The following is an 11,709-nucleotide window of genomic DNA, read 5'->3' as shown; positions in this document are numbered from 1 at the left end:
GAAAAGTGACCATGCGTTGTTTAAAAAAAAAAAAGGGGCTGTATCCTTAACATGTGTCCTCTTTTCTTTTCTAAAGCCAAATATTGTTGCTGTTAAGTGCTGCTTTCTATTCTTTTTATTATGTACTTCATCTCATTTTTCAAGGAGGCTACAGGGAGTCACGTAGAGAGCCTGAATGTGATCCTGTAAACACTTATAATAATCAATACTAATAATTTAATTACAATAATCACTACCCCCCCCCCCCCCCCCCCGCCTCCCCTCCCCTCCCACACAGCCCTGTAAGGTTGTCCTGTGTACACCCAATACAATGTAAATACATTTTAAGACTTCTCAGACTTTGTGTTTATTACAAAATTACACAAATATATCAATATATTGACAACTTAGGTAGCATAAATAGAATCATCAAGTCAAGCTCCGGGACAGGAATGTTGTCATACTGGAAGATCAATGAGGGAAGGCTCATACTTCTGCTTTTCAACTCACACTTTACTATTTGTTCACCGAGTTTAGTCCCAAAAAAAAAACGACTGTGGTGCTAGTTCTACTCGGTATCCGGCCCATAAAATAAAGTCAGTTTGAGTATTCTGAAGGACACTTTAATCAAAAGCTTATACTGATCTCCCGCCCAATAAAACCTCAGAGTTTTATGTCTCCGTCTCTCATTAGTTGGCAGAATGGTGGGTAAAGACTGCACAGGTCTTTGGCCCGACCAATCAAAAGGGACTTCAGCAGCATGTGACCTGATCGTGGAGGTCCTCTTTGTAAACTGTTTGGAAAGGACATGAGTGCATGAACCATCCATCATGAGCCAATCACATTAACGACCCTCCTCCACGAAGGAACAACAACAAGTACAGTTGTTGTTGTCAGCATGTAATACAGCTCAGGAAGTGCATAACAGATCCCTTATAATACAGTCAGGCAGCAGGTCACGCAGCCCTGTGACCCTGGTCAACATCCACGTGCTGTCAGTTTCAAGCGTAGAAGTTCTCAGCCAGCTTCCTCATTCTCTTGTTGCAGCGTGCTGGTGGCGTGCGCTGGCTGCGGTCCATGGCCCTGTCAGTCACTTCCTCAGACTGATAATTCTGGTACACCGCATCCTCAGATGTGTCTTCAAGGTTAGCAGCCCAGTCGGTCATTTTTTCCATGACATTGTGACTTTTTGCCATTAAAAGGACTACACCATAGTCCGTCTCATCAGAGGAGTCCTTCACATCAGGGGAGTCCTTCACATCAGGGGAGTCCTTCACATCAGGGGCCCTATTGCAGTTCAGATCCGCCACCTCTGAGTCGTCCCCTTTTAGTTCCTCTTTGTTGAGTTTTGGGTGGTAGCATTTGTAGTATAACATTTTTAATAAGAGACCGAGGATGTAAACCGCAACCACACTGCAAGCAGTGATCCTGGCATAGAAAGGTGGTACCACGAAATCAGGTGGATCCGTGCTCATCCACCAAAACCACATGCCGCACAGAAAGGAAATATCCCCCAGTGTGTACACATGGTAGAGCAGAGTCCTGTTCCTAGTGTCTCCGTCGGCCACGTTAAACCAGTTAAAATACCAAATGAGGCCCACGGTGGCTCTGTACAGCCACTCCCCAACGCTGCTCTCCATGAACTTCGTCTCGCTCCGCCAAACGCAGAAGAACAAAACCAGCCACCAGCAGAAGAAGTGGGTGAAGATGAAGCAGGGCAGCACGGAGGCGAAAAGAGCGAGGGCGGTGAGGCGAGAGACGATGAGGAGCAGGTTCCACAGGAAGAAGACGATGGAGGAGGACGTGTGCTGCTTCTTTTTGTCGGGCAGGAAGGAACGCAGGGAGCGGTGGTACGTGGTCACACAGAAGGTGATGGCGCAGAATGACCCGGTGGCCTTCATCACTGAGGGGGAAGAGGGGCATCATTAGAGGACATGCTTTGAGGTGGTCTGTCCTTCATATTATCATGCAGGACCACTGGATAATTCTTCAAATGTAGGACAAACATCAACTTGGACTTGGATTCCAACTGGATGGAATCTAATGTTAAGAGGTCAAAGGTCAGGGATACTACTACCTCATAAAATAAATTTTTTCTGAGCTAAAATCAGGTTTTACTTCCACTTCCACATTATGACTGTATTATTTTTGAATGACTAAGAGTAAAACCACATGATGAAACACGAGCAGCACACTGCACCTGTCACAAGATCCAGCCGGCCCTCCTGCAGCATGATGGTGAGCATGAGGACCAGCTGAGGGCAGCTCTCCGCAAACGTCTCGACGATTCGCAGCATGCTGAGGTCGTGGCTTAGGTACACCGCAAACTCGGCCCGACGCTTTGAACAGCAGCTGGTCACAGAGGTCTCGAAGACGGCGGCGTGCCTGAAGGAAGGGGAGCATGTGGAACAGAGCAGAGTCACGGAAAATGTCGTCTGCCATCGTTTTCTACTGTAAATCAGGAAATATGACTCATTTGCAAATGAAATACAAACATCAAAAAACATGGCATGATGTGCCTGATGCGACATTTATATGACTTAATATTATGGAAACCAGCATCACATGTTACTTGGTGTAACATAGCACAGCTGTAGCACAGTTTTTCTTTCCTGAAATATCAGATTAGAAACTAAAAGCAGTGTTATCTGGACGCACGCCCATCTATTCACACACAGCCTGAGGAATTCTCCACATACCAGTCTTATTATCATGTACAAGGGTTATACAACCTGAGGTAGATTCCCATCTGGAGAAAATGTAGGAGCTTGATCCAGCCTTTGTTGAGGGAGTTTTCCACCTTTGTGTACATTTCAAAATTCTCATATCTGTACCACAGCCAGCTGTAAGCCTGGACCAGCAAGGACGAGCCAACGAGACACACCACCAGGAAGCCCAGGAACACGTAGGCCCCTTCCTTGTAAAAGGAAACGGCAGCCAAAACATCCAGCACGATGTCAACCAGGAACAAAGGCAGGCTCACACAAGTGAACAGGAAGTCCAGAGGGGGACACTTGAACACAGTCATGGCTTCTGTCAGGGCTGCTGCTGCTGCATGCTGCGGGTCACAGATGTTTTCCCGTCGGTGTCCAACTTTGCAACACAACCGAAAGCATACAAAGTTCAGTTTTAAAAAACCCCTCCTACAACCTGACCCGCCCACCACCCTCCCTTTGACAAAGTGAATAAGAGAAAAGAATAAGAACTGTTAACTCCTTCATGTCAACACAGAAGTACACACAGATGACTTAACACTGATAACATTTTAATAATTGCACAGGGCAAATGAGGTAAATGGCTCACACAGTAGTGAACTTGACAGTAACCGGATTAACCACTCCAACGTGTAGAAAAAAAAAAAAAGAATGCATTAACCCCGACTGTCCACATGTAACACCAGAGAACTGTATGTGAACTGAAAAGTCCACATCAGGCACGTGACAAGCTACACAAACACTACAAGTCTGCACCTGAGTCATCAGCTGTGTAGAACGCTTCTCTGTAAATTATTAGCACTGAAGGGGAACATAAGAAATACAATGTAAGCTTATACATTTTACAATCAGTAAACAGGTGCCGCAGCTGAAACACACACATTTACAAACCAAGCTGTGGAAAAATATTACAAAAAAATGCAATGATAATAATAAAACACACAATTTGCTATAAAGATTCTGGTTTAGCAATGATCTTATTAGGCTACCAGCTTTGAAAACAACGACTATTCATAATCTGTAAGCACCTGTCTGGTCTTTAAAATGTGGTCGCTGTCCCTTTAACGTTGTCGTTTTAAGGCTGTTTTACATCTTGAGGAATCCTGCTCAAGCATCTGGCAAACTTGTACCGCATGTAGAAAATGACAGAGAGCACAGAAGTTGTGACACAACACAAAGTCAGACATCACAGCTGTGAGGATTCAGCTCTGTTTGTGCTTGTGTTGGGCTTTCCTTGCTTTGTGTAAAAATGAGCAGCATGGCAGGCCATTCGTTTGTTGAGAAGCTGAGTCGATAGGGAGTTGTCCTGGATGGAAAAGTCTCTGAAGGACACTTCTGAGTCGGGCAGATCGTCGGGAAGCCCGGCGTCTCTCACAGGAGGCCTCCACAGTTTAGGGTGGAAGCAGCAGTAGTAGAGGGATTTGAAGAGCAGTCCCAGGAAGTACGTGAGAGGTAGAGTGATGAGCAGGGCCAGGGCGTATGGCTCGCTCTGGACCGGATCTCTGTAGCACCACCAGGTCACCAGCAGGATTCCTCCATCTGTGGTGATGAAGGAGTGGTAGATGATGCTCCTCCCTCTGGTCCGACCCTCTGCCACATTAAACCAGCTGAAGTACCATATGAGCCCCACGGTGGCCCGATAGAGCCACTCGCCACACACGCTGTCCATAAAACTCGTCCTCTGCTGCCACACCCACAGCAGGAAGACGCACCACAGCATCAGAAAGTGGACGCCAATGTACCCGGGCAGGACAGAGGAAAAGAGGGCGAGGGCCGCCACCCGCGGGGCGATGAGCAGCAGGTTCCACAGGAAGTAGATCAAGGAGGAACCCCAGCCCTGTTTGGCTTTGTCTGGGAGGAAGGAGCGCAGTGAGCGGTGGTAATCCACCACCATCCAGGCGATGGATGTGGTCGACGCAGCAATGCTGACAACTGAGAAAAGAGAAGTTAAAAAGCAAGAGGAAGTTAACACAACACTCATCTGTAATATGTGATGCCTTCCTGTAACCCAGGTAAAGTGCATTAACTGTTAATGGATGTGCACTAGAGATTATACTGAGAGAGCACAGTGTAACACAGAACGCCATGCAGACAGGGCTGTGCCTGCTCACTCCATCACTATCATATTTTATTGAGAACTCACACTGAACCGTCCGGGCCTTGTTGGTGCGCAGAATGACGTAGATCATCAACGTGAGCTGTGGGGCACTCTCACAGAACGTCTCGATGAGGCGTAGCATGCTGAGGTCGTGGGTCAGGTAAACGGCGTACTCGGAGCCTTCCTCTTTACGCCACCACACCCTGAAGCCTTGGCGTATGGCGGAGATGTGCCTAAGAGCATGTAGACGGTACACAGATTGGGAAAATGAGACAGAAATGAGCACACAGAACCCACAGGAGCATGACAAATGCAGCTTTTTTCACACCTGAATAAGCCATTATGTCAAGTTGCCACACCTCTCAAGAATGTCTGAGCTGTTCTGTGGGGAAATCCAGGCTAGTTTTTATATATCCTCGAGTAAAAAATGCTCAGAAAACATCACTTTGTTTGTTTTGTGAGACTAAAATGTGTTTGCACAACAAAGGCTGGATTATCTGACACTTCACACACGTGGAAAAACCTCCAGAAAGTTCATCTAGTCCAACAGTAACATGTACCTGCACAGGAAGCCCAGCTGCAGCACATGCAACAGGCAGAAGAGCTTCACTTTGTTCCCGAACAGCACCGTCCCTGGCCCGGTCTGTGCCCCGAAGCCCGGCAGCTCTCGGTCGTACTTGAACCAGAACCAGCTAAACATCTGGACCACGACGGACGACAGCAACATGAGGCCGACCAGCACCCCGAACCAGTAAAAGTCCCCACGGCAGTAAAACTCCGTGGCCACCCACACGTCAGAGGCCCAGTCCACGAGGAAAGTACACACTCCTATCACGGAGAAGGCGAAGTCGATCCAGGAATATTTTGAGAAAGTACCGCTCTCCATGGCGGAGCGGGCCAGCTAGCTGTGCCACCTGTGGCTGCGAAGCTAACATTCGGCTAACGTCCTGTACCGTTATTTCCCTCCCAAAAGCGGCTTCGCTGTCCGCACCGCGGTCAAGAAGAAAAGTTGTTTAGACTGTGACATTTCAGCAGAGGTGTTCACTCACTCCTTTAAAGTCACGTTAAAACTCAACAGAAAATAATTTACAACACAAATGTTAACGCAAAAAGGATGAAACCACGTCCCCACACAGGAAAAGCCCCGTGGCCGGTGTGTTTGTAAAGCTCCCTGCCGATGACGTGTCTAATTAGCCCCGCCCACCGCAGCTCATCAACCCGGGATGTAAAGGTTTTAAAGAGCGCGCTGCGCGTTCACGTCTAAAATCTAACATTTCAAGGATTAAAAACAGTTCTTAGAGTTGTTTTTTATTTATAAAATTCGATTTTTGTCAAATCGTAATGAACTAGAAAAGGGCGTTTCCTGAAGAAAATGCAAGTTTGATTGCTGCAGCTGAAGCATTGCTTTGAATGCTGATGTGAAGGATTGATGCTCTGAATTGATGGAGAATCAGAGAAATTCAGAGCTTTGTATGCCTCTGTGTGTCAGCCTGTCACCATGGTAACAGCAGAGGAGACCTCAAAAACCACTCCAACTTTGAGAGCCTGGCGTGTGGAAACAATTCAGAATCAGAATCAGAATCAGAAATACTTTATTGATCCCAGGGGAAATTGCTTTCATTCCAGGTGCTCCATGTATACTCAAAAAAGACAAGTTAGAAATATAAAATAAGGTAAAGTAGTAAGCGTAAAATAAAAGTAAAACCTAATAAATTCTAAACATTAATAAACATTCAAGTCAAATCCTGGCAAGTGAAGACTGAAGTCATATATAATACAACTTGTACCGTGTGATGTGTTCTGATCAGTTTATTGAGTCTGTTTGTGTCCGCTGCTTTCAGACTGCTGCCCCAGCACACAACAGCAAACAAAATGGCACTGGCAACCACAGACTCATAAAACATCCTCAGCATAGTCTGACAGATGTTAAAGGACCGGAGCCTCCTCAGAACATAGAGGCGGCTCTGGCCCTTCAGTGTTTTTAGTCCAGTCCAGTTTATTGTCCAACACCACTCCCAGGTATTTGTAATCCTCAACAATGTCCACACTCTTCCCATCGATGGAAACTGGAGCCATGTGTGTCTTGGTCCTCCTCAGGTCCACAACCATTCGGAATTAGAAAATTCTGAATGCAAGTTTGATAGAGCATCATCTAATAAACAAGAGTTTGATTGCCTAGCAACGGCAATAAAACTAATTGTGTAAATGATAGTAATTTGATTGCCGTTGCTAGGCAATCAAACTCTTGTTATTAGTTTGAAGGAGCATACATTGACCGATTTCAGCCATTCAACTACTCACTCATCTCACAGAGGACATTCAGGTCCTTTTTTTTAAGTTTTTTTTTTTTTTTAATTAGTTTTTCAAATATTAAGCAATTTCGGTGTCATCTGCCAAATGTATCTCCTCCTACAAATTTCAAGCTACAGACTCCATTTTAGTCTTGTTAGTTTTATTTAATTGCTGTTTGAGAATTTGTGTATTTATAATTTTTTGTATTTATTTGTGTGTTAATCGTGAAAACTTTTAATCGGCTCCCTTTTCCGTTAAATAACAGTGTCTTCCGTGTCTGTGTGCCTGTCTACTACATTCCAGTAGGTGGCAGTGCTGTGCCTGTGTGAGCTACTTCCTTTAGGGTTCGAGGAAGAGCACGCAGGGTTTACATCCACGCGCATTCCGACTTCTCGCTCGGTTTTGTTCGGGTCTCACATTTCGGCAGCACACAGAAGCTAACGACATGTCGAGGGTGTACATCGGAAGGTTGAGCTGGAGGGCCAGAGAAAAGGACGTGGTGAGGTTCTTCAAAGGCTACGGGAAGATACTCGAAGTCGACCTGAAAAACGGGTAACGAGGAAGTCTTTTCGTTGTTTGTTTGTTGGAGCAGGCCGCGCCGCCGTCCAGTCCTGTCGGGGCCTTTTCCATTAGAGCGGGCCCGGCCTGCTAGCTTTAGCTAGCATTAGCTAGCTAACATGTGCAACATTTTGCCTATTAGTAACAAATGTGATTTACAGCGGTGTGTTATCTTTCGGTGTGCAAAACTAAAGTTAAGATTATTGTTTGTAAGTTTCGCTGCAGGTGATTATTTTGCGCTTTTGTCGATCAAAGTTAGCACTAGCTAGCTGTGCTAATATTAGACGTGGCAAAGTCATCGGCGGCTGCCTGTATTACGTGCGATCTGTTTACTACAGCTTGAAATTCTGAGCAACACAGGTGTAAAAAAAAATGCTTTGCTTTGATGTGTAGTTTTTACGTGTGTGCTGAGTGCTATTTTTTACGAGCTTCTGTAGTTAGTTGTAAGAATTAGCTTCTGGCGCTAGGCTGCTATAAATACAGGTTACTTTTATTATCGATCACCCTGAAGAAATCCAGTCAGAAATCTGTGAAAGTGAGAAAATCTCCTACAAATATCTGTTTAATTATATTGTTAGGTTAACACTGGAGGTATTCATTTCACATTTTTTTTATTTTTTTCTGTCCGTTACATTATTATTCTGCACATTTTCTGTATTTAAATCCAGTAATCCAATGCTAACACGACTCCTGATCCCATCCACAGGTATGGATTTGTTGAATTTGATGACCCCCGTGACGCAGACGATGCTGTGTATGACCTGAATGGCAAAGAGCTGTGTGGAGAAAGGGTGATTGTGGAGCACACCAAGGGGCCCCGGCGTGACGGTGGCTATGGTGGAAGGAGTAAGTGTCTATTAAAAATGGCTGTTGTTGTTTTCTCATGAATAATGTAATTGTTGAGGAGTTTCATTCATTGCAGGGGAGTCTGTAATCTAAATTTCAAAAAAAAGGGGCAAAATTGTAATCTTGTCCTTGGTGGCTGATGTGCATTCAAGTTAAAATCATCCAAATTTAAAGAATATTTTTAGTTTTAAGGTGGAAGAGCTTCAGGAAAGTAGATCCAGGAACTCTTATCGGTGTCTCCACCCGTCCTAATGGCATCACTTCATCAGCATTGTTCTCTGCTCTCAGAGACCCTTTGACACTCAGGCGTGTCTGTTTTTTGAATAGGATGCTGTAGTGCAGCAGTTTCACTTGCAGTAGACTCAATGTAAGCAACACTCAGTGCAGAGCTTCTCTAAGAAGAGAAGTTTCATCAGTTGTGATTAAATTTGTGTGCATCTGAGCCACCAATGACTTGAAAGAATATCCTAGGATTCCATTTGATGGATTTAAAGCTTGTTTTGGTGAAACTATAATAATGTGAATATGGGGAAAAATGGCTTACTAATAGGAACTGTGTTCATTTGAATATTGTAAAATAGCTAATTCATTGTTAACTATCTTGTAATCTATTGATGTCTTATTCCGTTTTTATTTAAAATGATTGTCAATTTAAAGGTAAAGATTTAACAAAGAACCTCAATGTTTTAATTGAAAGAGTCCTTTGCTGACTGCCTGCCCCTATTGCTGGCCATGGTGTCCCCCCTTTCCAAGAGTGTGGTTTGACCATTCTGGGCCCCTGGGCAGACCAAAAAAGGGAGCCATTGTGAATGAAGACCGCTTTTCCCATTAGGCCCAGGCCGGGTGGTGAGGATGCCATGGGGTTAGGAACAGATGTGGGTTCAGCTCTTATAGGTGCCTGAAAAAGAACATGTTTTGTAACAGTGATATGTTTTTAGATAGGATAGCTTAGACACTTTAGTTCACCGTAAGTACTTCCTCAATCAGTTATGATTTTATTTTTTTTGTTCTTTCTTATTTAATTAGAAATAAATAGGCATATTGAACTTTTACCAAATTTTACTGTGTTTTATTGGCTTAAACTTTGAATTAAAGATTGAGATTTTTGTAGAAAGAAATAATTAGGATCTTTTAGGATTTAATGACTTTTGTTTGGTTTTTCTTTTTGTAAATCTTTTTCACTTTTGCTTTTCCCCTTCTTTGTTTCCTTTTCCCAACAGAATATTGATATATTTTTGTAGCGTGTAGCTTGGAGTTTAGTGTGATTGCACCATCCCTGTTGCTTCTTGGTGTTCATTTTTCTTTGTGTTTGCTTATTGCCTTGAAAGGTGGATATGGACGCTGGAGAGACAGATACGGTCCACCTGTAAGGACAGATTATCGGCTTATTGTTGAGAATCTTTCCAGCCGCTGTAGCTGGCAAGACTTAAAGGTATGAAGCCCTACATTTTTATTAGGATAGATGGATGTCTGGAGATAAATTTGAATATCTCATCTACTCAAGTGTCTGTTTCCTCTAAAGGACTACATGAGGCAGGCAGGGGAGGTGACTTACGCTGACACCCATAAGGGCCGGAAGAATGAGGGGGTGATAGAGTTCAGGCTGTATGCTGACATGAAGAGAGCTCTGGAGAAGCTTGACGGCACAGAGGTGAATGGCAGAAAGATCCGGCTGATCGAGGATCGCCCCGGTGCCAGGCGCCGCCACTCATATTCCCGCAGTCGCAGCCGCTCAAGGTGAGATCCTCCACTGGTGCATAAGTAAACTGTTATGTAATGAGGCATCTCACGTGGCAGCTGTGGAGAAAAGGGAAGCATAGTGATGATGTTTATATATCTTCTCAGGTCCCGCTCCAGGAGCAGGAGGTCTCGCAAGAGCCGCAGCCGCAGTGAGAGCAGCAGTCGCAGCCGCTCCCGCTCCAGGTAAGAGGTCCACAAAAGAGTTCAGTCAAAGGGCTTAGGGTGGATTTAAAATGGACATTGATCATATTGAGGCAAATGAGGAAGCAGTCGATTGAGCTCTGCAAAAAATCAACCGTGCCGTTTCCACCCACAGAGCTGCATCCCGCTCCCGCAGCCGATCTCGTAGCAAGAAGAATAAGGGAAAGAACAAGAAGGACGAAGAGGAGCGCAGCAACGGCGCTCAGAAGAACAAGGATCACAGCAGGAGCCGCAGCCCCAAGAGCAAAAAGAGCAAAAAAGAAGGGAAGAAGAGCAAGAAGGAGGATTCCAGGTCCAGATCTCGCTCTCGTTCCAGGTCCCGTTCCAGATCGGGAATCAAAGATCGCTCAAGAAAATCTGGCTCAAAGGGCCGCGAGCAGCCCAAGAGTGACGACGAAGGAGGTGAGCCCGAACAGGGCTCCCGGTCCCGTTCCCGCTCTCCCACCGAGTCCAAATCCAGAGCCAGGTCTAAGTCAAAGTCCAAATCTCATTCCCCCTCCCCTGCCAAAGCTAGGTCCCGCTCCCGATCAGAGTCTCGCTCCAAATCTCGTTCTCCCTCCCGCTCCCAGTCTCGTTCTCGCTCCCGTTCCCGCTCCTAGTTCGACGTTTGGACAGTTTGTCATGAGCTCTAACGCCCCCTCCCACACCTGCCCCGGCCCCCGTGTCTCCCCCAGTCCTTTATTTACATTCCCCAGACCCCGCTTCACCCCCCCTGCCCTCTGTATTTTGATAAATAGCTGTAGGATACCGGGCATCTTGTCAAGTGTGATGTCTTTTATGCACATGCTAGTTCATTTCATGTGACTTTTACCAGACATGTTTTCTTTTTCCATTAGAGGTGTGTGTTAAAACAACAGGGTGCAATCTTGGTTTTATAAGTTGAAATGGTATGTGTCTTAGCCTTTTTTAATCAGATGTAGAAGCATACTGTTTTTTGTGAATATTTTGGACAGGAGTATGTTAAACATCTCCAAACCTTTAAGAAATCCTTGTATCATTTTGTTTCAGATTAAAAAAATGCCTGTTCTGGATTCGTCTGGATATATATATATTTATATTGCATATTAATATACAGGTTAAATGTGAAAGTTTCAGGGGAATACTGAACATTCATTATTAATGCCCCTTAAGAATTCACTGTTTATTCTACTCAGAATTGGTTAAAATCACATGAATTAGTCACATTGTCGGCATCAGTGTCTTCTCTGTAGTTTAATTTGGGTCAATCCCACATGCGCCCCCCTCCTGCTAACAGTTTGACCCACTAAACCACATGTGCTA

The 11,709-nt window shown here is 44.9% G+C and overlaps 3 protein-coding genes across 4 annotated transcripts; 1 reads left to right on the top strand and 2 right to left on the bottom strand.

Moving 5' to 3' along the window:
- Positions 1-321: 321 nt before the first annotated feature.
- Positions 322-3,071, bottom strand: LOC114429835 (XK-related protein 8-like). Its single transcript, XM_028398459.1, has 3 exons — positions 2,712-3,071; positions 2,180-2,364; positions 322-1,882 (listed from the first exon to the last, which is right to left on the bottom strand). The coding sequence occupies exons 1-3, from the start codon at positions 3,005-3,007 to the stop codon at positions 981-983; spliced, it is 1,383 nt and encodes a 460-aa protein (XP_028254260.1). The 5' UTR covers positions 3,008-3,071; the 3' UTR covers positions 322-980.
- A 212-nt stretch (positions 3,072-3,283) lies between these two features.
- LOC114430384 (XK-related protein 8-like) lies at positions 3,284-5,959 on the bottom strand. The gene is made up of 3 exons (XM_028398618.1): positions 5,352-5,959; positions 4,837-5,024; positions 3,284-4,625 (listed from the first exon to the last, which is right to left on the bottom strand). The coding sequence occupies exons 1-3, from the start codon at positions 5,675-5,677 to the stop codon at positions 3,880-3,882; spliced, it is 1,260 nt and encodes a 419-aa protein (XP_028254419.1). The 5' UTR covers positions 5,678-5,959; the 3' UTR covers positions 3,284-3,879.
- A 1,474-nt stretch (positions 5,960-7,433) lies between these two features.
- srsf4 (serine and arginine rich splicing factor 4) lies at positions 7,434-11,455 on the top strand. 2 transcript variants are annotated; one of them, XM_028432267.1, is made up of 6 exons: positions 7,434-7,635; positions 8,348-8,487; positions 9,816-9,919; positions 10,010-10,224; positions 10,333-10,410; positions 10,544-11,455. In XM_028432267.1, exons 1-6 carry the CDS (start codon positions 7,529-7,531, stop codon positions 11,025-11,027), a joined length of 1,128 nt encoding a protein of 375 aa, XP_028288068.1. In that variant the 5' UTR covers positions 7,434-7,528; the 3' UTR covers positions 11,028-11,455. The 2 variants fall into 2 exon arrangements, with proteins under 2 accessions (XP_028288068.1, XP_028288059.1); XM_028432258.1 differs by having other exon boundaries at positions 9,807-9,919.
- Positions 11,456-11,709: the final 254 nt, after the last annotated feature.

Source organism: Parambassis ranga, chromosome 2 (genome assembly GCF_900634625.1).
Source record: "Parambassis ranga chromosome 2, fParRan2.1, whole genome shotgun sequence".
NCBI lineage: Eukaryota > Metazoa > Chordata > Actinopteri > Ambassidae > Parambassis > Parambassis ranga.
This window is presented reverse-complemented; position numbering and strand designations above follow the sequence as displayed.

Excerpts from the sequence above, each read along its gene's own strand:
- srsf4 (XM_028432258.1), top strand. The coding sequence starts at position 7,529 with ATGTCGAGGGTGTACATCGGAAGGTTGAGCTGGAGGGCCAGAGAAAAG. Across the intron at positions 7,636-8,347 it reads GAAGTCGACCTGAAAAACGG|GTATGGATTTGTTGAATTTG; the intron begins GTAACGAGGAAG and ends TCCCATCCACAG. Across the intron at positions 10,411-10,543 it reads CGCAGCCGCTCCCGCTCCAG|AGCTGCATCCCGCTCCCGCA; the intron begins GTAAGAGGTCCA and ends TTCCACCCACAG.
- LOC114429835 (XM_028398459.1), bottom strand. The coding sequence starts at position 3,007 with ATGACTGTGTTCAAGTGTCCCCCTCTGGACTTCCTGTTCACTTGTGTG. Across the intron at positions 2,365-2,711 it reads CAGATGGGAATCTACCTCAG|GCACGCCGCCGTCTTCGAGA; the intron begins GTTGTATAACCC and ends CCCTTCCTTCAG. Across the intron at positions 1,883-2,179 it reads CCGGCTGGATCTTGTGACAG|TGATGAAGGCCACCGGGTCA; the intron begins GTGCAGTGTGCT and ends CTTCCCCCTCAG.
- LOC114430384 (XM_028398618.1), bottom strand. The coding sequence starts at position 5,677 with ATGGAGAGCGGTACTTTCTCAAAATATTCCTGGATCGACTTCGCCTTC. Across the intron at positions 5,025-5,351 it reads CAGCTGGGCTTCCTGTGCAG|GCACATCTCCGCCATACGCC; the intron begins GTACATGTTACT and ends ACATGCTCTTAG. Across the intron at positions 4,626-4,836 it reads CAAGGCCCGGACGGTTCAGT|TTGTCAGCATTGCTGCGTCG; the intron begins GTGAGTTCTCAA and ends CTCTTTTCTCAG.